Source organism: Lampetra planeri, chromosome 25, assembly GCF_965212315.1.
Source record: "Lampetra planeri chromosome 25, kcLamPlan1.2.h2, whole genome shotgun sequence".
Classification (NCBI taxonomy): Eukaryota; Metazoa; Chordata; class Hyperoartia; order Petromyzontiformes; family Petromyzontidae; genus Lampetra; species Lampetra planeri.
The window spans coordinates 6,252,625-6,276,896 of NC_136131.1; the positions used below are offsets into that span (position 1 = coordinate 6,252,625).

Genomic DNA, 24,272 nt, shown 5'->3' on the forward strand with positions numbered 1-24,272 from the left:
CCTCCCACCCCCCACCCAGCCCCACCTTCCCCACCCAGCCCCTCCACACCCCACCCTCCCCACCCATCCCCACCCTCCCCACCCTCCCCTCCCCACCCAGCCCCTCCCTCCCCACCCAGCCCCACCCTCCCATTTTTGGATTCACGACGGACGGACGGACACAATAATCCCCTGTGGGCTGGTGGAACCAGGAGGTTCCTATCAGTAACATTTATTAAAAAGTATATTTAATTAAGTAGAACGTGCTGTCTATAGTTATTTAAAGTTGCGCATTTTGATGTAACGTCACATTTCTCACCCCCCCCCCCCCCATTGTCACATCGTCACAAATGTCTGACCCCCCCCCCCCAGTTGCGTGACGTCATTTAGGGACGGCCCCAAACGCGTGCAGAGGAATGAAACACCTCGACCTCTGAGGAGCATGAAAAAGGGATTTTCTTCAGTGGAGAACAAAATCTTAATGCAATTTCATAGATATAATCAATATCAGTCATACAAATAGAGCACCTACGTTGAGATTACACACAAGGATATTCACGGCGAATTTACCAGAGACGTACAGCACACGGACACCACAGCGATGTCCCACGCCGCAACCATCCCCTCACAGTCCTGTGACAAAGACAAAGCTCCCCCGTATAGCCTGTCACAGACTGTTGGGACAAGTGCTATAGTGAGCACCTCTTAATGTCGGCACGGCACACGAGGGAGTGGCATGGCTAACAACTGCGTTCGACCGCCTTTGCTTCTTCAATGATGATGTTTACACACCGCACCAGGTACTCATTTTAAGGCTGAGTCGACCTAGAGGCGGTCCAAATCCGGTTCATTTGGTCGTGAGCGGGAATCGATCGAACTCGGGTCGCCGTGCAGTGCGCTAACCGCTGCTTCACCGCTCCCCATCGCATTAATCCATACAGGACCTGCACTCCAACTGCGTTCATCACTCCATCTCTGCTTGGAAGGTCCTATTGAGCACGTTCCCTCCTCTGGCTGTCACTCAGCTGTTGTTGTTGTTGTCACACTTGCCTAAACCCGCTGGCATTTCTTTAGCCTCTCACCTGATTCAAAAAAAAATGTTATCCTTCATCTTCGGTAAACCCCCGGAGGGTGAGGGGTCTCGGGGTGGGAGGGGGCTTCACGGGGAGGGAAGGTTAGGTGCTTTTTTTTTCTTTCAAAAGACACTTATAGCTCAGATTTCAGGGTCGTGAATTCGAAACTTCTCGCTTCCACTCCCGTCCACTTCGCCCGGTTTTTCGGCTTTGGACTTCGACGCCTCGGAACGCAAACTCTCAAGAGTTACAAACAATAGGGCCGATGTATTTACTTACCTAACCAAGCTGCTTTACCTGCTCATCTACGCTTCTACCCGCCCGCCTGCCTCCGTGCTGGCATGCCCACCTACCTATCTTTCGGCTTACTACCTGCTCACCTGTTTGCTCACCTATCCCAGTGACTGGTTATAATCAATTCCAGACTCTGTCTTCTCGACAGACCTGTTATCCACCTGAGGACGGCTGCTTGCGTTGTGGCCGAAACGTCGTGAGGATTATTTTATTATGTTTTATTTTTATTATTTTATTATTTCCATTCTACCACGCACAGAGACAGGCGAGTATAGTCAAGCATGGGGATGTGTGGGCTACGCTCAGGTTGTCGTGCTCGCGTACATCCCATTGTTGTCAATCTACAGTTGGATGAGGGTCTCCCCACGCCCTGTGGGTCATGAAGGATATATGAACATACTTCACCAATCTGGTCATTGCGGGTTGGTGAAGGAGGGGGACAGTGTAGAATAACAATGGATTATGTTGCCTTCTGCCGCCCGCAATGTCGACTGCATCATTCTTTTCTGCACGGTGGTCACCCATCCAAGCAGTATCCAGGCTCAATTTATGTACGTTAAACTTCTTTCGCACCATACGTAGCTAATTGTAGGTGCGGGGGGGAAGGACACCAAACTAAACACAAAATGTAGTTCTAAAGAAATTAGTTTTCAATTTGCTTATACTTGCGAAATCTGCCGAGATCGGCCGCATAAGGTCATATACTGGCTGCATTGACAAACGATTAATCATCGCGAACGCCTCGCAACGCGCGGAGTGCTTTATTTAACCAGGCGAGTAGTCATTGGGTCTTGCGCAAGGACTACCTGCCGGTCTGAAATCGCGTGGAATCAGTTTCTCGCATTCACCATTATCATCATCGTCATCACCGGCCACGGTCAACCCACTGCTAGATGGAGGCCTCCCGTAGCCGCTGCTACCTCTCTCGATCCCTTGCGATGTAACAAACCGCCCAGAAACGTCACACGAGCTGCGATCGCTCCTTCTCCTCGGTTGATGTCCTCTTGTGTGTCTTGCCTGCTACCCAGTCACTCGTCTTGACAATCGGTCAGCATCCCGCCACGCTACGTGTCCTGTTCAATCCCACTCATTGTATCGCAATTAACTTGCGAACGTTCTCTAATCCTTGTATTGCTCTTTCTGACTGACTTCTTTTCTGGTTGACTTCAATGCCTGACATGTTGGCCTCTGCACAGACAGACAATAGGCAGAACTTACAGCCTGTGCGAAAATTAAATAACGTCTTTTCAATGTCTTGAATGTTCGTCCTATCCTACAGCAGACGGTAATTCCCAGCTGCAATCACCTGGCACATGTTAGGGGGTTTCCAACAGTGACTCCGGGGCGGATCGAGGATCCCAGGTTCACGCCACTCCCCCCCCGCTTTAATTCAATTAGCGAGGCAGCTGCGCACGGATGATCGAGCCCTTCGCAGCTGATCTCGCGTCTCCACGGCGACCGAATCAAGCGCATACACTTCGCGTGACTGCTGTCCGTATCGGGCTGCAACTCACGCAAGCAATGACGCAGGTATCCAGGAGCCCGTCTCCCCCACCACCCACCTCGCACCCCGCCCCCCGTAACCTCCTCCCTTACCTGGCGACGTGCCGCCAGATGCCCTCCTCTCGTGTTCGCACACGCGTGCGTGCTCTGATGTAACCGCCAGCCATGTAAGTCCGCCTCGATTTGCATTGCGAAAAGCCACGATTTCACCACGCGTGGCGCCGCGTGGCAGTTGAGGCCATTTGAATAAAAGAAGATTGGTGGACCCGGCACGGTGGGGCAATGGGGGTTTGGAGACCGGGAAGAGGGGAATATTTCTCGCTGGTCCGAGGGATTGGGGATAATTCACGTAGCAGTAGAGGGATGCACGTGTTGGGAGCAAATCCCCACACCGAGATCTCGCCAGCCGACTCAGTGTCGGTATTCCCCGCGGTGAGTAAACCCGGGGGGGGGGGGGGGTTAATGGATCACGAATACATTTGTTAAACTATCCAGCCTAAAGTCAAGGTGACGAAGATATTATAATGCAGTACGTTGTTTCGTGAGCCCGTCTGTGAGGACCCCTTGTATGCGTTGGTGGGGTTTCTCCGATTCTCTCTCCAACACGAAACGAAACATTTGCAGGAACTTACCAAACTTCCTAATGTAGCAGGACCCTGCGGAAAAAGTTTTTAGACGCAGGGGGCTTTTTGTGGATAGTCAAATAGATGCTCTGCTGAAATGGGCATTGAGGTGATGCTTATTTTTGTACAGTATATGTAATGAACTTCTTTCGCACCGTACCTGCTCCACCGTTCTAATCTCAGCCAGTGAGCCAGTGACGGAAATTCCCAATTTCTATGGCAGGGGGGTGTCTATACATTAGACATTTGCTGTGGACTTCTCCATGAAGTGGAACTCTTTTTAAAAGTGGAACTCATTCGGAGGGTTAATGGGCTGAGTTAACCTCAAACAGGATTTCCGCTCAAGTATCCGCTCTGCAATTGGTTAATGCACTGGATTTGCGTTCCAGAGCTCTCTGTTTCAATCTCCCGGCGTGGCAGTTGAAACAATGGGAACGTTAATTAATTCCCCACGCCCCTGTCCACCCAGCAATGTAAGTGTGTGCACCACAGTCACAGTCATTCGGCAGGTCTCTCGCGTCGGGTGGGGTAAAGTGTGGGTACCCCCACGTCTTCCAAGACGTCTGACCAGCGTGAAAAAGTAGGCCAAATACTCTAGAGAGGTGGGGAGGATAACTGTAGCTCCTTCTAATGGAGGCGCTTCTTCCACCAGAAGTGGCGTGCGCGAGCAATTTCAGGGCTGTATCTTTAACTTTTTTTTATTTAAAAACATATTATGGTTAAAAACATATATAGGTTAAATAGTAATATAAAACTCCATGATATGGGGAAACTCAACTGCATGTCCTGAAAAAGACCAGTGTAAAGCCTTTTCATCAACGCTGGAACAAAGTGTATTCGCATTTTTTTTTATTCCATTGGTTACATATTGCGCTGTCAAAACTCAAATCATACCGTGTTCTGGTAGAGTCGCTACCAGTAAACAAATAACATTCTACAGGCGTCATTCACCCGTCACGTGTCCCCCGCAGCAGCGTGTTCGGGCCACTGCCACGTCTGGATTCGTAGGCAAACCCAGCGATTCATTTCAGCCGGGGTTTGTCCGGGTCGGCGACCAGAAAAATATTCCGCACCCAGCACACCACATCAAGTATGATCGCTACGGCTGTTGGAAACAAGTCCCGTGCCTCCTATCAGAACACAGCGACCCGGGAAGTAATCGGCGATGAATAACGCCCTGGGTGCTTCTATGGGTTTCACGAATAACAGGTTAAGTATAAATAACAACAGAGTGTTTGTTTCTATCACTGAGAAGATGGAGGCGGTTCTCCCGATTGGCTCTCATTTGGAACTATTTAGCTCCTACAACAGAGCGATGTGCATTGAGAAGAATGCTTTTAATCGATGTGTATGTTATCCGCTATATGCCATATGGATCAAAAATATTGACATATAAAATGGAACAAAAACGCAACAGGATCGCTGAGAGATGCGTGCTTCTGATTGCATTGAGAAGCAGGAATATGTGAAGTAGACAACACACGCAACTTTCAACATCGCGTTTTTTTGACTTAAGAACAGTCCGCGTGGGTGGGACACGTCGCCAAAAGGAATCATGGCCGGGCCGGTGGTCAAAACCACAGACGGAGTGGCAGCTAAATGAGACAATGCGCCCACGAGGAAGCACACCGCTGGTCTCCTTATTGCAGCAACTCAATGAGTTGTTGCTTCGCAAGAGTGAGGAGGATGGCGACGGCTTGGGGAGGCCTCCGTCCAGCTGTGGATAGACCACGGCTCATGGTGGACAGGACAAGTGCGGTTGTGATGGTGTTGTTGATGGTGTGGGTGGAGGCTCATGAATGAAAGATACTCATTTTAGAGGGGCATTCTCCTCTGTCCAAAAGCTGGTGGGGGGGGGGGGCAGCCGTTTCGCTTGGCCCCCATGTTCAATCGATGACTGGATAATATTTTAAAATAAATCCCCAATAAAGCCCCCGATAGCCCATAGAGGGGTGGACGGACCCCTTCTCCAAGTTTCCCTCACTTGTCTCGCCTGGCTGCGACATCATCAACCCTGCACGCTCCCCCTATCGGCCTATCCCATCCGATTTTGGAAGCTAAAGGGCTTCAGCCTGGTTAGTTGTTGGAAGGGGAGGGGGGGGATGTAGGAGCAAGTATTATCTGCACCAACATGCAAATGGGGAACAGCTTGGAGTAGGAACTGTGAATTGTAAACGTTGGGGAAGAGTCGGCCCTTACAGGTATTGCGCGTTTACATGCAAATAACTGCGGAGCGCTGAGCGGAGCAGTCCGCCCAGCCCCCTCCCTCCTCCCCCCCTTTCACCCCGCAGCTCTGGAAATCCCCACCGAGGAGGGCTGGTGGGGGGTTGGGGTGAGAGACCCTGAGAACGCCGTGTTCCCGGTTGCTCTGAGAGCCACGCCCGGCTTGGAAACTCCGCACGCGACCCGTTGTATAAAACCCCCGACACTCCCCCAGCAGACCTCACAGAGTTCAGAACTCTCAAACACCACGGAGTTTCAGGCATCTCAGACCTCAGCTCGGTGCACAATGTCCACCTCGACAATGACCTCGGCGTGGCCGTTTGGCCGCGACCCCGCGTGCCAGTGGGGCGCGTCGCACCTCGGCGGAGATGTCAAGACCTCCTTCGGGGAGATGGAGCAAGTGGACTCGGGGATCTGCTCGCTGAGCGACGAGGACATGGCGAGGATGAGGAACCTGAGTCTGCACTGCGGGGAGGTGGAGAGATGCGAATACGGGGAGATGAGTTTGCCCGAAGACACGGACGAGGACGGAGACAAGTGAGGACGCGCACGCGGACACACGGACAACGCACGCGGACACGTCGCACACTGACAGCATTCACGGAGACAGGGTGGTGGGGTGGGGGGCACAGAGGGCACGGAGTGGGTGCACAGGAGACAGAGCAACATTGCCCCGTGGCTTACATGTGGAACTAGTGATTATTCGCGAGCGACTGTTAATGTCAGACGAGGCACATGAGGGGACGGTTTGGCCAACCACGTGAGCATCCGATTTACGCGGTTGGCTACGTGCGGTGCGAAAGAAGTTCAAACATGCATACAGTACTCACGCCCGGTTGCCTTTGCTGAGTTGATCTAGGGCAGGTTCAGAGTTATAACCATTCACACACGTTCATCAACACTACACAGCAATGCTGCCGAGCACTGTTTTGTAACACATCAAATACCGTACACACCCGTACACATACGTTCAGAAGACACACACACACTATGCATTCAGAAGACACTGCTGTGGATGCCGAGGTTGCTATACCCTGGGCTCGCAAGGAGAACGCAGTGCAGAACATAGGTCGCGGGACTCGACCTGTTCCGTCTGTATGTGGGTAGGGTGTTGATTTTGATTTTAAAAAATCTCGATAGATTGGGAAACCAAGCGACGTTTTGAGCCTGGACATTGCTTTCATGGGCACCCACAATTCATACAAACGTGTTACCGGCTGCGAACGGGGCTACGTGGGACGCGTCAGCGGGCAGGGCAAGTCCGTTGTACTGTGCTTCGATGCTCCCACATCGATACTCCCCCGACTTTTGCCAACACGCACTGACCAGCGCAGTGAAGTTTGGCCAAACAACCCCCCGAACGACCGACGCACGTAAAGGGTCACAGACGATTTGTACAACAAAAAAATTCCCACCCGTGACAAATTCTGGAATGAATCCTTCTTCGTCGTGTCGAGACGTGACCGCGTCACGGCGGATTTACCCAGCCTGAGCTGTTCCACTCGCAAGTCAAGCGACCGATCATATCGGCGTGTATTACAACATCGTCACCACTATCGTCATCGTCAGCTATGGTCAACCTACTTCTGGATGAAGGCCTCTCCCCCTCCCCGCCCCAAGCCCGGGATGACGCAAGCGAGTGGAATTACCGGACTGGGGCAATTACCCCGGCGGTCGGGCAAATAACGCTGGTGGAAACCACTTCGAGCTATGAATAGAAAAGCCGTAGTTAGCACAAGCGACCTTTGTCAGTCGATGTCGTTTTATGAGACCTGCCCACATCCAATGGGCAGGTTCCATACAACACCTGGTAAAGTAGGTCTGTGTCATACCAACTTTACCAGGTGCCATAACCCTCTTCCTCCAGGCGTCACCAAGAGCCGCCTTCGCAGTTTACTGACAGTAATTGCATACTGTATGCTGAAGCACGGCATTGACCCCAGAGTGACTGTGTGTTCCCACAGCCTCCTGCACCTCGCCATCATCCACGAAGCCAGACACGTGGCTCACGAACTGCTCAGGAGAGACCTGCAGCGCCGCCTCCTCAACGCCACCAACCACCTCATGCAGGTGAGCCTCCCGGGGCCTCTCCACCCTCTCACCAACAACCACTCGGTGGCTATGAGCCGACGATACAAAGATGCCCCGTATAGCCCTTAGCAGACTGTTGGGGAAAGTGCTGTTAGCGAGCACCTATGAAGGCCGGCAAGGCATATGCCAGGGTAGGTAGTCAGCACCACGCCCGGCCGCCTTTGTCTCCAGTGGCAATTTTACAAACCACACCAGGTACTCATTTGAGACTGAGTCGACCTCGAGGAGGCCAAGGACCGGTTCAGATAATCGTCACTGGTGTTGGCCGTGAGTGAAAATCGAACCTGGGTCGCCGGGTTCGTAGTGCAGTGTGCTAATGCACTACTGCTTCCTATGAGCCCACACTTACGTGGGATGTGGGTTCGATAGGCGTAGGACACCTGTGATCTAGCACTTTAAAAGTACAAGGTGAAGACATATGTGAAACTATAAAACCTCGCTGGCCTGCGAGGTGCCCAGCAGCTGGTAGTAGAGCTCGATGGGTTTTCTCCGGTATTTTCCTGCAAGAAGCCAAACACTGCTTCGTTAAAACAACCCAGTGCATCAGGGCCATCCTGAAACTCGGCTAGGTTTTCCTGAATACATTTAGGCCATTATTATTATACACAGCATCGTAACCTAACCCTCCCTACCCCCTTCCCTATTCCTTCTCCTGCAGACTCCACTGCACCTGGCCATCGTCACGAACCAGGAGGAGCTGGCAGCGGCCCTGGCGACGGCCGGTGCGGATATCGAGGCGCAGGACCTGGCGGGGAACTCTCCGCTGCACCTGGCGTGCACCCTGGGCGCCCACGGATGCCTGCGGGTGGTCACGTCGGCACAGAATCCACGGGTCCTCACCCGTGCCCTCTGCACCCCCAACTATGAAGGTGTGGTGCCCACACTTACAGCGGGTTATGTTTGAAGGGGGTCCGGGGCTTCTGTATTCAGTCCTGTGGGCGAATGGAGTCGGCGCGGGGGTGATTTACGAATTGTAAACCTGAGTCAAAGTTCAGCCAAAACTATTTTAGTTTGCCACATATAATACTTAGAAGGGTTGAGCCTGAATGGGTGACCACCAGGGCTGGCCAGGCATTGTAGGGGTGAGGCAGCGAGGTGTCTCCTTCTCATACACAAAAATTGATTTATCTGGCTTCTTCGGTTTCCGCTTCATAAATGGAATTTAGCAAACAGCTGAGTAGGGCTTTCCCAGGTAAGAAACCGGCATTAATCAATGCTTGCCGTCTTGTCTCATCACAGGGCTCACGTGTCTCCACACCGCCGTGTTGAGGAGAGACAAAGAAATGGTTGAATACCTGCTGAGAATCGGCGCCAACGCAAACGACGAGGTGAGCTACTAATCTGCACGAACCTCCTTTCCCATTTTTCCTGTACACACGAGCAAGCGCACCAACAGCAGAGGCCCACTGGGTTTCCAGTCTTCGTTCCTGACCCCCGCCCCGACTCCGTTGCCCACAGGATCCCAGGAGCGGCCGCACGGTGTTACATGCTGCCGTGGAGATGCAAGACGAGGGGATCTGCGAGACCCTGGTGTGGCACAAAGCCAACCCGAACGCGGCCGCCTGGGACGGGTGCACTCCGCTCCACGTGGCTGCCGGCCTGGGCCACGGGAAACTGGCCGCGCTTCTCTCTCGCCTCGGGGCCAACCAGAAGGCCCGCAACCTGGAGGGGGAAACGCCGCTCGACCTGGCGCGCCACAACCCTTCGGTGAGGCCCTGCGCTGCCACGGCCCCCATGGGTCGTCACTAACGTCCGTTCCATGAGCATGGTTGCCTCGAATGTGCGCAACTGAAATGGGTATCACAACCGATTCGATAAAAATATTTAAAAGTGAAAATGTGTGTTAACGGCTCATTAAATTTGGATGCACAAAAACGGTTAATTTTACTCCAAGCACTGGTGTTAGTGCACACATGGCAACTAGCTGGGCGCTCATGCACATCCTACCTGAAATTGTTACTTTTACTATTTTACACCCAGCTCAGACACATGCATGCCTCACCTCTAACACCCTAACCACACTCCCAGATATCAGCTCCACGCCAACACATAGCAGCCGTCACCTGTTTGCATCAGGTGCACAAATGTTTTCAGAAGGATAACTGCCGAAAGGTCGGCTGAAGCATTGTGGTTTTAGAGAAAATTCCTTGGATAAAAATATGGGGGTACTGCTGCCTGTCATGTCACCCTATGTTGACATGTTAGCATCGAGACGCTATAGGAATTCAAACGGTATCGTGCTATTAGCACCTCACACTCATCTCCGCTGCAATGCTTTCTCCTCCCAGGTGCTGACGATGCTGCAATTTGATGACATTCGGATCGATGGGGAGCTGCTCCACTGACGGGAGCCAAATTACCAACCCATGCCAGCCCCCCTCCTGAACACTCGAGCCCTGCGCTCAATGGGCTGTATTCGGCAGCGTCAACACTGCCGAAACAGGACAGTGACTTCATGGTGCTACCGATATAACGCTCACGAACTGTGATCAGAAATAAATATACACTACAACACAATGCCTGTATATGTAAAGTTGATATTTTTTATACTATTGTGTGTGTTCATGACTGCAATGCAATTCGAATGTATTGTAACATATTGTATATATATATTTTTTGATGTTATAAATAAACATATATTTTTAACAATTCAATTTCAAAGTCATAAGTTGGAAAGTGCAAGCTAGTCCCACACAAAGGTCAAAGCCCATCAGGCAAGAACCTGCCTTCATTTACAGCCCACGCAGGCTATCACAAAAAAAACCCCAGGTAGGGTAGAGCGTACAAACAGCTGTGTCACGCATGCACCCACAGCTGGGAATTTCCAGAGGGGAAATACGATATGCAAATTGACTCAACTTGAGGCGCCAAGGGGAACACAGGAACAAGGAAACGACTGCTGCAGTGTCGAAACCACTTTATTGTCAAGTGACACGCACCGTACACCACTATCAATGGATACCTGACTTGCCCACCACCGGCCCGCGCCTTTTGGGACAATCGACAACCGGCGAAGGAGGGCGACAGTCCCTGTAAGAGACCTGCATGGAATTTCCCGGATGCCCTGTTGACATGAAGCTCAATGGCGCAGATCACAAAGGATGCCTGCGTGGGCCTAAACAATCGTTTTTCTTTTGTAAATTCCCAACAGTACGGTAATTATTGTAAAAAAAAACCAGCGCTGACGGTAAAACTAATCTTTCTCCGCAATGGCGACAAGATGAGTATCAATCTCCACCTCCGAGAGGACCCTGAAAAAACAAAATCCATGTGAGCATAGACAGATGGCGTAGACGGGACTCTAGGATGTCAGAATATCAGAATCATATTAATTTACACATGAGGAATCCGATGAGCTATAAAGTTTTTTGTTCAAAGATATCCATTAAAATGTCCCACAACTGTCCCCATAAACTATAGCCACAGCGTACACTCGCTATCCTGGGCTAATGCAGGGGTGGGGTGCCTCGGTATATTTGTTTCTTAACAAAACCCCGCTATTTCCACCAAGACCAATTTAACATATTTCCAGTTTGCAATATACTTTGTATGGGCTTTTTAATATTGTAAACATTTTAAAAAAGTACAAGCAGAAAAAACCCCCAGCAAAAATCACAAACCAATAGTGGAATGCGCAATCCAATGCTACAGTAGTAAACTGGGACTGCCTGGCACGCATGACGTTATTTTGGATGAGAAGCCTGTGGAGCGGGGGACGGGGGCAGCAGTGGTTGAGTGTGGGCAGCAGCTCAAGGTTTGGGCCGCTCATATAAATTTCCCGTGCGGCCACCGACGTGGGCTGCGGTTCCCTGTGCTCGCCGCTGGACGTAGGAAGGGCTGTGAGTTGATTTAAAAAAATGTGTCACGGATTCCAATATCGATTACAAGTCAAGGATTTTATGTTCTGTTAAATGTGTTGCCTCCAAGTCTACGTCTGCAACTCAGTTGCACTCACGACAATATTAATGAATCCAACCGATTGCTGTGCATGAACGTTTAAACTGCACATTGCTTTAAAATGTGATTTTCCATCGGGCAACCCATCACATACAAAATGTATACGAATAACCGTACAGCCCTTTGCCAGTGCAATATTGGATGAAGACTTCACCACATCATGCCAGTTATCGGGCTCACAGTTGTTAAACCGGTAATCTACTTAATGCATACTATTGTTGATGATGCTAAAAACTGAGATTAACTCCCCTAATCGCGATCCAGGGATGCGGAGGAGGGCATAGCTGTATGCGTAGCACTATAGGTCTGGGATTTTTCATCATCATCCTGTTTACTCATTTTACACTTGAACCTTATTTTATAAAAGCTTGGCACCCGCAACTGCTTGCGTGCAGTTTTCTCGGTATCAGGGTTAATAAACATCCCTATGCATTAACAATGGCATAAAGTAATTGCCAATGAATTAAGGGTATTTTTTGTCGCCAAAAAAAGTCAACATTAACTGGTGTTATAGGCAAGCACCATTCATAAAATGTCATGGAAATGTTCAGTAGAGTATAGCTACATTATTCTAGAACATGAACCATTGTTACATTTTTTCATATCCTTTTTTTGGTATTTGACACTGGTAACGGATGTGGACTTCCTGCGAGGTCAGCTTTTCCCCGGGCGACGCTCAGCCTCACCTGAACTTGGGATTGTCCACCGTGACGATGCCCACCTCGATCTCGGAGGGCTTAAAGTCGGCCGACACAATGGTGGAGAGGCATGTGATCGCCGTCTGTGAACAACACGACACCACACGTGGTCACCAGTGGTACGGTCCGTAACCGGGCCGATCAATGCCCGGAAGCTCGGTGGCACGAGGAGCTTCCTCTGTATGGGCCAGCTGCCGGCAATTGTAAGTGGCATACATAACAGAGTCATGACGAAGCACAAGGGCCTGGTTGATGCAGATCTCTGACATTACATATCTAATCACTTTGCTCACAAACTTGTCAATGGCACACATGCCTCACAAGTGAATCATGACTAGGCAAGCAATGTGGAATCTGAGTCATGTTAACTTAAACCAAGACTTGGATGAGGAGTGTCGGTTATAATGTTGGGCACGAAGGCAAAGCAGCACTTGGAAAGCACCTCCACAGTCTGCTCGAAACTCCACTCCGGCTTCTTCTTGAGCTTCTTCTCCAGGAAGCTGTTAGCCTCTGTTTGTTTCACACCCGCACTCGTCGCTTTGTAGCCACAGAAGTACCCGGCCGGGTCGCACTTGTAAAGCTGGGGGCCCAGTTCCTCGTCAATGCCAATCAGCATCATGCCTAGCAGGACGATCATCGGGGCCAGGTGGAATCGGGGCACACAGGGCGGGAGGGAAACGGCAGTGCCGACAGATGTCACCAGCGAAGTGAAGGAATCATCACTGCGAATTATTTAATTACAGCATGCGCTTAGGACACAGGGAAGATGTGCTAAAAAATAAACATCAATTGAAAAAGTATTACATGACAAAGTACATCTAAATTATTGGAGTCTTTACAGAAGTTATAAAAGCAGTGATTTATGTTATTCAGGCAAATGCAAAGAGATGATAGGAGGCTGCTCCCAAAACTGGATAAACCGAATGGATCCAGAACTATAACTGAAAAAAACTCATGCTTGGTGTGAAACAGAGGCGTAGTATCACCCAAAGTATATAAAGTGAACATTGTTGCTCGGTTTTGTCAAGAAATGTTACTTGTGTAATCCAGTTGCAGTGTTTGGTGATTTCACAGTGTTGCAATAAAACAGGTGGAGAGTTGTGACTGGCCTCAGATTTCTTAATTGCCAGTCCTCTTGACCGACCTCATCGGTTAAACATTTCAAATAAATGTATTAACTTAACAGAGATTAACAAAACAGCGCTGTCAGTTATCATTGTCCACTTCACTGGGCTTGTCATAGTTTCAGTAGGTACCGTTTGTATCAGATACATGGAGATAGTGTGTGGGCAGTGCATACTTGGCAGCCCTACCAGTTTCAGCAATAGGCACTTATTTTAACCCATTTTACCACAAAGTTCATCATGCTACTTGATAACATTCGTGAAAATCAGTTCAACACAGTATCAATGAGATGAAAAGGTCAGTCTGGTTGACAGACTCCTCAACATGGGGAGAGGAATCCATGATCGAAGTCCAGGGGTACAACAGTAACTATGATAGTAACAACATCAGCGTGATGAGGTGACCGACGGAGTGAATCAGTGTGGATGGGGGTAGGGGACTTACAGCAGCCCAACGGCCTCATCTCAGCGTTCTGCGTGTACACCTGCGAGATGTCCGCCATGCGCTTGCACAACATGTCCACGGGGATTTCGTAACCGTACTTGTACTTCCAGTTGGCCGCCTCATACCGTGCACGCTGCACCTGTGAGCGCCCGTCCGCTGGCACCACCAAGAGGGGAAAAAACAGAGTACATCAACGAGAACCACTGAGAACTTGTTAAGCAGGGTGTGGTGGCAACTGCCTACAATCTAGCATGCTATGGTGGATGAGCTGATCCGTAGCACTTTTGAAACTCTCAAACCTCCTGGGCTTGCTTTGTGGCCAGTAATTCGCATGCAAATCAGGATCATACCTCGTGACATGTTTCTGTTCAGTCCAGTTAGTGATCGGCTCGTGTGAGTTTATGACATGTACTCCAGTTCTCTGACGTATAAAGCACGAGCTGCCAAACAGGGTAAGTGAAGGTGTGCGTGGATACCCGTCATGCCGGTCATCATGCAGCCAATCCCGTTTGTGATTTTGTAGAGCTGCGTCACCGTGCTGGAATCGAGCAGCTTGTCCTGAGAAATGAAAATAAAACCACATGACTTAGTCTCACCAGGATTACATCCCCCACTGAACTTACATACCCAACGCGATTCACGAGCGGGAAATGTAACTTAATGCGCTACAGCCACTGGCAGTTCCACTTTTGACAGGTGTAAAAATGATCCTCTGTGTATCAGTTGTTAAAATTTCAGCAGTAAAAGCAAGGTGAATAAAAAGTCCCACATCAATGCCACTCCACCCATGCCCAGATTTTAACACCCAGACCCTGAGTGGGTGGAGGGGGGGGTGAGTGGGACGCACGGGCACTTTCTTCTGTGTGACCATCACTGCGCAGTCCTTGCCCCGCAGCCCCACCGACGTGAGGCCACCCTGGTTGATGGCCTTGAAAGCATACTCTGCGAAAACAGCAATCATGCATGGCATCAGTCCACATGACCTTACTAATCCCAATATCATGCCCATCATATTATGGGTATTGCACGTTAACAATCCAGTGTTTCTTGACTTTGTCGATTAAGCCATCACTGCTGCCTTTCTCTGTTGAATCGATGTCTTCTTTCATCTACACTTTCTGGATTCATCTTAATGAAATCTAAATTACGGAATGTGATGTACTGAATAAAATCTACTCTGACAGTAATTAATTACAAACTTCTAACTAATGAATTACAATTCTAAATCACCTTCATAATAGTGTTATAAGAGCTGTTTGAGTTACCTTTCTATCAGGAAGAAAGTAAAATAAATGTTTCCTACAAAAATAGGTTTTTCCAAACTTTACATTTTTCCTCACCTGTGAGAGTGAATAAAAAATATAAACACGTGCTTCTCGACTTATGTTTGTTACAAATCTGCAATTGTTATAGGAATAATTTAATTACTATAAGTATCGACTTAATGGATTCTGTATTGATGTGAAAAAATTTTACTATTTATAAACCGAAAATGTGAGCAGGTCGCTTTTACCAAAATAAGTTTGCACTCAGTTACAATAACTTACTGGATTCTGAATTGATGTGAATTTAAAAAAAGTTACTATTTATTATTGATCGGAAGGGGAGAGGTCTATGTTCACAAATTTCCACTATAAGTGCGAGCAAAGGTCATCAAATTGATTCTGCTTCTTTATTTCAATTTCTATTTGATGTCCCAATTTTTTTTATTGTCAAACACAAATGAAAGGAATAGATTAATTAATTATTATTTTGTGATGGTGTGCAAAACGAAAAGATGAAATACAAAAACAGGGGCGCACTTGGCTTTTATTAAAAGTGGCACTGGTATATTTTTTGGAAAAAAAATATTATTATTGTAACAAACTAATAAATAATTACAAACTAATTAGTTAGTTACAATTTGAATTGTCTATCATGAAAAAAAAATAACATTGCTTGAAAATCCAAGTAGCCTACCCAGCGTTACACACAGCGTATATATTGTCAGGCATTAGGCACAGATCACCAAAACTATATGTATACACTGACAGGGATCTCTGAGCACACAAAGTATAAAATAACATGTTGGTTCATCATTCTATGGGCTTCCTGTCTGTACAATGCCCTTTTGTCAATCTACTGCAAGATGGGTAACTCCCCCACGTGGTTTTCGTAAAAAAATTAAGACTGTGAGAAATACACCGAGTGGTGAAGTGGTGGTGCAATGGTTAGTACACCGCTCTACCAACCCAGCAAGACCTGATTTCGATTCCCAGCTATGGCGAACAACCTTGATGAGTGAAATATGAGCGTGACATGTGAAACAGTCCTCGGCATCCCTGCACTCACTGACCAGCGTGGTCAAGTGAGGACAAACCATCACTAAAGGAAATACACTGGGGAGGAATTGTCAATCTACTGTTGGCTTTCATCCAAGTGGACTGACAAAGGAGAGCTTTAATTTAGCATTAAGTGTACAACTACGATGCAATTGAGAGAAGGGACACGCTGTTTATTGACAGATCATAATCAAATACTAGCCCAATACTAACACTAACTAGCTCATCAGCCCCTCTATCCCTAAGCCTACACTTGAACCCTGCACCAACACCTAACCCACAGTTTTCAGGCGCTGCCAGCAACCCTGTCATGTTTTGCTCTTTCTTTAGTGTTCACAGCGCCACCTACAGCACATCACACGGGTCAAAATGTCCATGCAGTTCCTGAAATCGGACAGCAGACGACCAGACTGGAACAGAAAACATGAAAAGCCAAGCTCTTCTGCTAGTCTACTTTGATCTGACGATATCAGGCGAATTTTTGACGATTTGGTCATAGGCCATCACAGAGTCGCTTTTATTGGTCACGTAGAAAAGTTACAATTAAACGTTGTCACCGCATGTGATTCCAGTTAATGCTCTTGCACATCACAATCAACGGGCTCCACACCGACAAGAGCGGGACCTGTCAGACCAGCGGCTGGTTACATTTAACAAACTAGCCAATTGTATTTCCCTAAACTTATACAATATTCGAGTGAAAAGTGGAAGCCTTCAGAACATTACTACGTAACAATGGATGTATCTGCACTGCCCTCTGCTGTCCAACACGAAGCACATAAATCGAATGTGCACGGTCACCCAACCAAGCACTGTCCAGTCTAAATCCCGCGAAACTTTAAAGATCGGGCGTTACGTTAATACCAGGAGCGGATTGAGCGACCACCTCCTGTAAACGCCGGCATTGACGGGGTGCTGGCTGCTGGGTCAGCCAAAGGCCGCTCAAGGCCCCCCCGTGACTCGGCTGAATTTGCAGGGCCCGGCCTGGGCTCTCCACCGCCCCCCACCGCGCCCGCCTCAATACAAATCCGCGGGCCACACGCGCCCATACAACTACTCACACCGCGGGTAATTCTACTGAAAGCATCGTCATTTCCTCTTAATTCCCTTCACTACTCTACACTCGAATAGTCTAAGTGTTTACACGCGGGGTGAATGAAGCAGTTTACAACCGAGCCTATCCCGTTAGGCCGCAACCGGTGTGACCGTTCCCGCTGTCCAGCGAAACTCGGCTCGGGATCTCCTCGCTCCCCGTCCGGCCTGCGTTGAGGGGGGGAGGAGGACACGCACCGACTTGGTAGAGGCGGCCCTCGGGCGAGAAGATGGTGATGTGGCGGTCAAAGCCCGCGCTCGACCCGCGGGACATCGCGGACTCTCGCTTCGGCCTGGAAGGAGAGCAGTGTTCTTGGCCCTCGCGCGATTGGCCCCTGCCCAACCACGTGCCCCGCTGAGTGGGCCAATCGCAAGCGCGCGTTTTTGATACGTGACCGCGGCCATATTGAGTAGGGAGGTGGATGGTTACTTCCCTTGGCAATATGGCCGCCAAGCTGCCATCCTCAATGTTAAATGTGGAGTCCAAGTCAATTTTGGGAACTGTTCTGACGTTTGGCCTCTTTTCCTGGGACGCAACATTTTACGAACACTGTATAGAAAAATCTCCATTCACAAAAAGCGTTGTTATCAACATGTCTGATTTTTTGTAATTTTGAAAATATTTCCAAAAAATTGAATTCCGTGCCATCGGCTAGCTTCATGTTCCCAGGAAAAAAAAGTATTTGTCAAAACGTTTTGTTATTTGCGCTTGTGCACCACTGCCAACGCAGTATCACAAATTAACCTGTCCCAAGACGCCGTGTCCATTTGGGACTCCCATAGTGAACTGTGCACCTCCTTGTATGCCGAGAATGACCTGCTGAAGCAGATACGATCACTGTTAGAGATCCCTTGAGATCCATTGAGATCACTTTTACTGTCCACACACGTGGGGCGCAGATTCCCCACATGCTCTGCTACAGGGGACGCGTGTGTTGCACGGCATAGAGACAAAAGTTATTTTTAATATTCTATAATATTCAGTTAACCTGAGACCCGGTTTAGTCACGGGTTGCTGAAACCCAAATGCGAAACCAGGATCTCACCGGCGCAGGCTTAAGTGTTGTCCACTCATCCCACTGGCCACCTCCAAACACGTCCGATTCTTAAACCCATACCTTAGTCATGTTAACTGCAACCGAGCCATTGAGCTGTATGGCCTTTCCTGATATGGATAAGAGTATTAACATAAAAATAACTTCAGTAACTCAGGGCTAGGGTTGAGAAGTTGAGATCCCTACAGCTTTTGTTAGCCGAGGTCTTGGGAACCTGGTTTAGCCATCTGCCGCCAGACTGACAACAGCATCGCGCACTCACTTCTCAATTCACTGTAAACTTTATTCATGGTTGTTCGCTGCCGCACTCTCACAGAGCCACACACTTGTGCTCGGAGGCGATTGCTCACAAGAAAACAATAATGCTCATGACATCGACCCACCTGAGGTAAAAAAAAAAACATAACAAGGATCACGCTAACCATTGGGCTTTTTAACGAGCGGCTTAAGTGCACCTCAACCCAACACAATCACCACTTCAAGCACCGGAGAGTTCTGAACATCACGGCCACCCAGCCGCTGGTGCTTGTGTTGCGTGTAAACAGCGTGGTCGAACATTTTAACCAACACGTTCAGCTTAATGATGCAGGCCGCAAAAAAAAGCCATTCAGGCTTCACACACTTTTGTAACTTAAAACTACTGTCGCAAAGTACATGCTGTTCCAAAACACAAAGACAGAAACATAATTATCTAGAATCTACAATCATCATCACAACTGACATCAACAAAAATACATCGGTGGAAGAGTATGTTTTGATTCAAACACTTAGTTCCAGTCCAGTTCTCCCATTTATATTTTCTTTCGACCAAAATTACTCATGCAAATATTAACATCCACAGTACACAAACATTTACTTCAATCTCAGCGCAGAGTTATGAAAACGCCTGTATCGGTTAACTCCACAGTTATTTGATCAAGTTTCGGTTTGATCTTAGAATTGATTTTTTTCTCATTTGTTTCGTTTTATTGTCTCGTCACATCTCATTTGTATAATTGTTTCTGCTGCCTTCACCAAAACGTTCCCTCGTTAAAGTGTCGTGATAAGTGCCACAACTATTACATTTCAATACATTGTAGATCATCATTTTACATGTGCCAGGTTTGATGTGTGTATTGCCGAGCATAAAAATGTATTTTACAAACCTCATGCTGCACCACGCAGGATGGGTCTGTGAATCCAGTCCAGTTCTACAACAGTCTTTACACAGCTTTGTTATATCCAAAGAGCTTACTATGCATGATCGGTGCGCATTGGTGCACAATAACAAATGTCTGATCCAGCCGCCTCAATCTGTGGATACCTCAAATACCCTGCACATTCCCCTATCTTGGATGGAATCAATAAACGCAGTAAACTCGCTCATGGTCCAGATGCCTCAACTGCACTACGTCAAGAGATGAAACATGGCCACGGGAAAACAGGGGAAGAACTACCAACCCTCAAACTTCGGACAGTAGAAGTCGAGCACAATTATTCAATTCATTGGACCCTTATTACATGAAATGGGAGCTGCCCCCCACCCCCCGAGGCCTAACCATCTAACTTCCAAATCATTCTCATGCACCTGAGGTGTGATGTGTGCCAAAGTAAGCAAGGGATTTCGTGAGGCTTCAGCTACCAAATCTGAACGTCGGCAGCAGTGGATGGATGTGTGGTGACGGAATACTGTACGGTGGAACGACAGTCAAGAAAGCCTGAGTCTCACTCAAGCATTCGAGCTGCCTTGTTCACAAAAAAATACTCATGATCACCTGGCTCGTCACAGCTTCCAGATGCTTGTGACATGTTCTATGATAGGTTTATAACTGTAATTACACCAGCACTCTCACAAGTGTGAGACAGGCCCGCCAAAACAACACAAAGTGAAATTTTTAAATTAAATCAAACAGAAGTGATGAGTCTGGTTAATTGCCATGCTTGCTTGGGTGCTTCTGAGTTGCACTTAAATACATGCAAATTGGTACACCTTATTCAGCTTCAGGTAACGGGACTGCGATTAAAAAGTCTAAGCAGCCACTGCTCAGAAATGTACAATTGTTGGAATGCAATGCTTAAATTCTGATGATGGCCAGGCAACTCGCTGTGGCAAGATTGGCTTCACCAGAACGTCCAAGGTGGCTGCATCAGCTGGTAAGTGTGCATGGACGTGACGTTCACGGGGATGTTGATGAGTGCCGAGGTCAGTCCGTTCTGTAGCAGAGACCTCCGGATCATGTACCTGTGTGGGCAGGCAAGGACACGAAGCGTCGGAAACATGGCCGCTCGCTTCTTTCATATCATACGATATTCCACGACTACAATGGGAATTTAAATACTAACTGACATTGTTTATCATGATCATCCTAATGGACTAATGGCACCTGATGATCATAAACATTTAGTGTATTTAGAAAAATATTGCATGTAGACATTTAAAAAAAATTGCTTTTGATGAATTCAACCTGAATGCGCCTGATTTTGTAAGACCTCAGAAGCTAAGCGGCGTGGTCTGGTTAGTACTTGGATATGAGAGACCGCCAGGGAATACAAGATGTTGTAGACTTGGGTGGTCAGGAGATGACAGAACAGCAATGAATGCTTGAATCCGTGCAGAGCATTTAGCGTTACCCCCTTGTATGCTCCAGGTACTGTGGGTATCTCAAAACATGCCAACTCAACTGTAAAACTGGCCAAGCATTGCTACATAGGAGCTGCCTATACAGCACTTTGGACTCGGAAGGTATTTCCTGGGTAAATAACTCAAATTATTCATCATTGTTTTAAATGGTGACGTCAGGGCCAGTGGCGGAGCATATTTGGCAAGGGCCCTTGTGCAAGCAAGTTTACCTTGGTGGTCTCGTCACAGAGCATAAACCACAACGCCAACTCCGGTCATCCTCGCAGCAGCGTCTTTTGGCCAACCATAGAACAAAGATGGTCACTGCATCGCGTGCTTTCAGATGTGCTTCTGTGGCCGTCTGGAACGCTCTTCCTTCCAATATTAGGAAGTCACTAGAGCTATGCACTTTTAAATCTATATTGAAAACGAATTTCCTTATAACTTATTTTTGTGTTTAGTTTGTTGTCCTTCCCCCGCACCTCCGTACGGTGCGAAATAAGTTCAATATACAATTAAATGGGGCCTCCTATCACCTTCCTCCCTTTTCGTAATCCAGTGCCCAGGCCCTGGTGCAGTTGCACCACCTGCACCCTTGATATCTGCACCACTAGCCTAGCCCCAAAGCCTCATCGATGTGTGGTGCTTTACCCACCCGTCCTTGCCGAGCAGGAAGAGCGCCGGGATCGAGGCATGACGCTCAGTGCCGTCCTGAATCATGTCCACAAACGAGGTGATGTCATCGTAGGCATTGTCAGCGATGATGATGGCTCGCGCGCCGTATCGCTCGACGGTGCGCGTCTTCGACAGGAAAGAGCAGTCCCTGCAGGTGTGGCACAACAGGGACAGTTGCTCTGGCGTTGCCATATGCCTTCGAGAGTGACGAATTCTAATCTACACCATCAAGGTTAGCCTGATCATTCATGACGCCGAATTCTAATCTAGATTCTTATGCTGTGAAACAGCCGAGTGAATCATGAGTGTTACACATTCTGATAACTGTTGAGTGTTGCAGGAAAGCACATCTTGCTACAAACCCATTCCAGCCATGCCTAACAATCAGTGGGGGTGAGCAATATCTGAAACCAGTCTTGGGAAATCCCCCTCATTCATCTCCGACCAGCTTGGTGAATCATACAACAAGCCCCATAACACGGCGTGGCAGGAGGCATTCATCCAGCAGTGGATCGACAAAGGACCGTGCAGATGACCCATTGTGCAGGGGCGCAGCGACGGACGGGGAATGCGAAAGTCACCCTCGCTCGACGAGCGCGATCTGACCCCGCAGCAGCTCCCCGTTAGCGAGGTCGCTGCACGCGTCCGGGGGCTCGCTGGGCACCAGGTTGATGCTGTCGAAGCGAGAGTTCTGCAGTTTGTGGGGGGCAGGGGGATGCAGAGGGGGTGGGGTCACAACATCAGTGCCTGATGACTGCATTATGGCATGTGCGTGAGCACAGCAGCAGCAACAAAACAAGTGGCAAAATCATCAAAATAGCAGAGAACGATTAACAATGTCCTTAATGAACATTGCACAACTATCTAACGAGCAGTGTTCTGCTTAAACTCAACGCATTTGTCAATGACACTGCTCTAAAATGAAAAAGACTGCAATAGGCGACGATAGGGGGCAATGATAACGCAGTCTCACAAAACGTGTCCTGTGTTAGGCTTGTATTGATAGCATGGTGACATGCATGGTTACATTGGCGACAGAACCAGGTACTCACAAAAACACCGCCGAAGTCCTTGGCTGGCCGCACCTGGAACAGGTATCGGATCTCACCTGGGCTCAGCACCTGGAAGTACAGGTGCTCCCCGACCGTGTGCCCTGGGAAAGGGCAGAAAGCACGTGCTCAGCTGGGGCCCAGCTCGGTCGCTCGAGAGATGCCGAGGCCCCAGTTAGACCGACAACAGACAGGGGGATACTAATTCGGTTCCACAAAGACAGAGGGGCCTCAAATCAGATACAGCGTTTAGGGGAGGTAAGACCGCCCAACTCGATCCCTCAAGAGAAATGGGCTAAGTCTCCCAAGGGAAGGGGCCCCGAACTCAGCACCTGAAATAAATTATGGCCTCGAGATGAGGTCCCCTCAAACGGGACTGACCCCCCCAACCCAATTATATTTAAAAATGTGGATGATTCATCATTATCATCAGACGTAATTAATCTACTGCTGGATGAATGCCTCCCCAATCAAGGTGTGTACATTCATACAGCATCAAACATGGACCGCGTTAAGAAACGGAGCCTCCAACATAGACCCATCAGCGATGCATGCACCCTGCGCGATCGCCGAAGGGAAGATTCGACCCCCATCAAGACCCCATCTTGACCGCTGAAGAGGGCCCCCTTCTACGGCCGTCGTGACCGTCAATTGACGCCATCTGGGTGAATCCCCTGGCGACCGGCCCGGGGCCGCGAGTCGAGCCGTTCCACTCTTACTCTTACCGAGGCCTCGCCTGTGCTGCACGCAGAAGAGGAGGAGAGTGAGGAGAGGGAGGCCGAGACGCGACGGGGCCCGATTATTCCGACTCATGGCTCCTTCAGGGCAATTCCGCCTCCTGTCGGTAGAAATCAGCTGTGCGTGACGTCACGAGTGCGTAATACGGTCCCGCCCACAACCTCCGAAGCCCCCCCCTCCCAAAGCTCCCCCCCCTCCCAAAGCCCCCCCCCTCCCAAAGCTCCCCCCTCCCAAAGCCCCCACCCTCCCAAAGCCCCCCCCCTCCCGAAGCCCCCCCTCCCGAAGCCCTCCCTCCCAAAGCCCTCCCTCCCAAAGCCCTCCCTCCCAAAGCCCTCCCCCCCTCCCAAAGCCCCCCCCTCCCAAAGCCCCCCCCTCCTAAAGCCCCCCCCCCTCCCAAAGCCCTCCCTCCCGAAGCCCTCCCCCCCTCCCAAAGCCCCCCCCTCCCAAAGCCCCCTCTCCCAAAGCCCCCCCCCCTCCCAAAGCCCCCCCTCCCAAAGCCCCCCTCCCAAAGTCCTCCCTCCCAAAGCCCTCACCCCCTCCGAAAGCCCCTCCCCCCCCATTCCACAACGTTGGTTGCCCGCAGTGTTTATGGTTTCGTGCGCGATCTTCTTTCTCTCCATCCCGTCACCTGCACGGTGCGTGTGGCGCGTGTCTGGTCACAAAGGCAATTTTCTACGCGGAGGAGTTTCTCGTAATTTTTTCCAATTAGTTTATAGGATTTCACAGCAAGAGC

General features: G+C 49.2%; 3 protein-coding genes across 3 annotated transcripts; 1 reads left to right on the forward strand and 2 right to left on the reverse strand.

Moving 5' to 3' along the window:
• The first annotated feature begins 5,907 nt into the window (after window positions 1-5,907).
• Window positions 5,908-10,435, forward strand: LOC144727306 (NF-kappa-B inhibitor epsilon-like). The gene is made up of 6 exons (XM_078606044.1): window positions 5,908-6,232; window positions 7,660-7,765; window positions 8,445-8,655; window positions 9,026-9,114; window positions 9,245-9,493; window positions 10,075-10,435. Exons 1-6 carry the CDS (start codon window positions 5,982-5,984, stop codon window positions 10,129-10,131), a joined length of 963 nt encoding a protein of 320 aa, XP_078462170.1. The 5' UTR covers window positions 5,908-5,981; the 3' UTR covers window positions 10,132-10,435.
• Window positions 10,436-10,686: 251 nt separating this feature from the next.
• Window positions 10,687-17,782, reverse strand: PSMA6 (proteasome 20S subunit alpha 6). Its single transcript, XM_078606045.1, has 7 exons — window positions 17,622-17,782; window positions 14,858-14,952; window positions 14,487-14,568; window positions 14,011-14,166; window positions 12,884-13,062; window positions 12,430-12,524; window positions 10,687-11,037 (listed from the first exon to the last, which is right to left on the reverse strand). The coding sequence occupies exons 1-7, from the start codon at window positions 17,695-17,697 to the stop codon at window positions 10,980-10,982; spliced, it is 741 nt and encodes a 246-aa protein (XP_078462171.1). The 5' UTR covers window positions 17,698-17,782; the 3' UTR covers window positions 10,687-10,979.
• Window positions 17,783-18,740: 958 nt separating this feature from the next.
• PRADC1 (protease associated domain containing 1) lies at window positions 18,741-23,665 on the reverse strand. Its single transcript, XM_078606046.1, has 5 exons — window positions 23,527-23,665; window positions 22,805-22,905; window positions 22,334-22,443; window positions 21,733-21,900; window positions 18,741-20,699 (listed from the first exon to the last, which is right to left on the reverse strand). Exons 1-5 carry the CDS (start codon window positions 23,612-23,614, stop codon window positions 20,579-20,581), a joined length of 588 nt encoding a protein of 195 aa, XP_078462172.1. The 5' UTR covers window positions 23,615-23,665; the 3' UTR covers window positions 18,741-20,578.
• Window positions 23,666-24,272: the final 607 nt, after the last annotated feature.

Coding starts and splice junctions, on each gene's coding strand:
- LOC144727306 (XM_078606044.1), top strand. CDS start 5,982: ATGTCCACCTCGACAATGACCTCGGCGTGGCCGTTTGGCCGCGACCCC. Junction 8,656..9,025: donor CTGCACCCCCAACTATGAAG/GTGTGGTGCCCA, acceptor GTCTCATCACAG/GGCTCACGTGTCTCCACACC. Junction 9,115..9,244: donor GCGCCAACGCAAACGACGAG/GTGAGCTACTAA, acceptor CGTTGCCCACAG/GATCCCAGGAGCGGCCGCAC.
- PSMA6 (XM_078606045.1), bottom strand. CDS start 17,697: ATGTCCCGCGGGTCGAGCGCGGGCTTTGACCGCCACATCACCATCTTC. Junction 14,569..14,857: donor TCACACAGAAGAAAGTGCCC/GTGCGTCCCACT, acceptor TTCATTTCTCAG/GACAAGCTGCTCGATTCCAG. Junction 11,038..12,429: donor GTGGACAATCCCAAGTTCAG/GTGAGGCTGAGC, acceptor TTGTTTTTTCAG/GGTCCTCTCGGAGGTGGAGA.
- PRADC1 (XM_078606046.1), bottom strand. CDS start 23,614: ATGAGTCGGAATAATCGGGCCCCGTCGCGTCTCGGCCTCCCTCTCCTC. Junction 22,906..23,526: donor GCAGCACAGGCGAGGCCTCG/GTAAGAGTAAGA, acceptor GCCCTTTCCCAG/GGCACACGGTCGGGGAGCAC. Junction 21,901..22,333: donor ATCGCGCTCGTCGAGCGAGG/GTGACTTTCGCA, acceptor CCACACCTGCAG/GGACTGCTCTTTCCTGTCGA.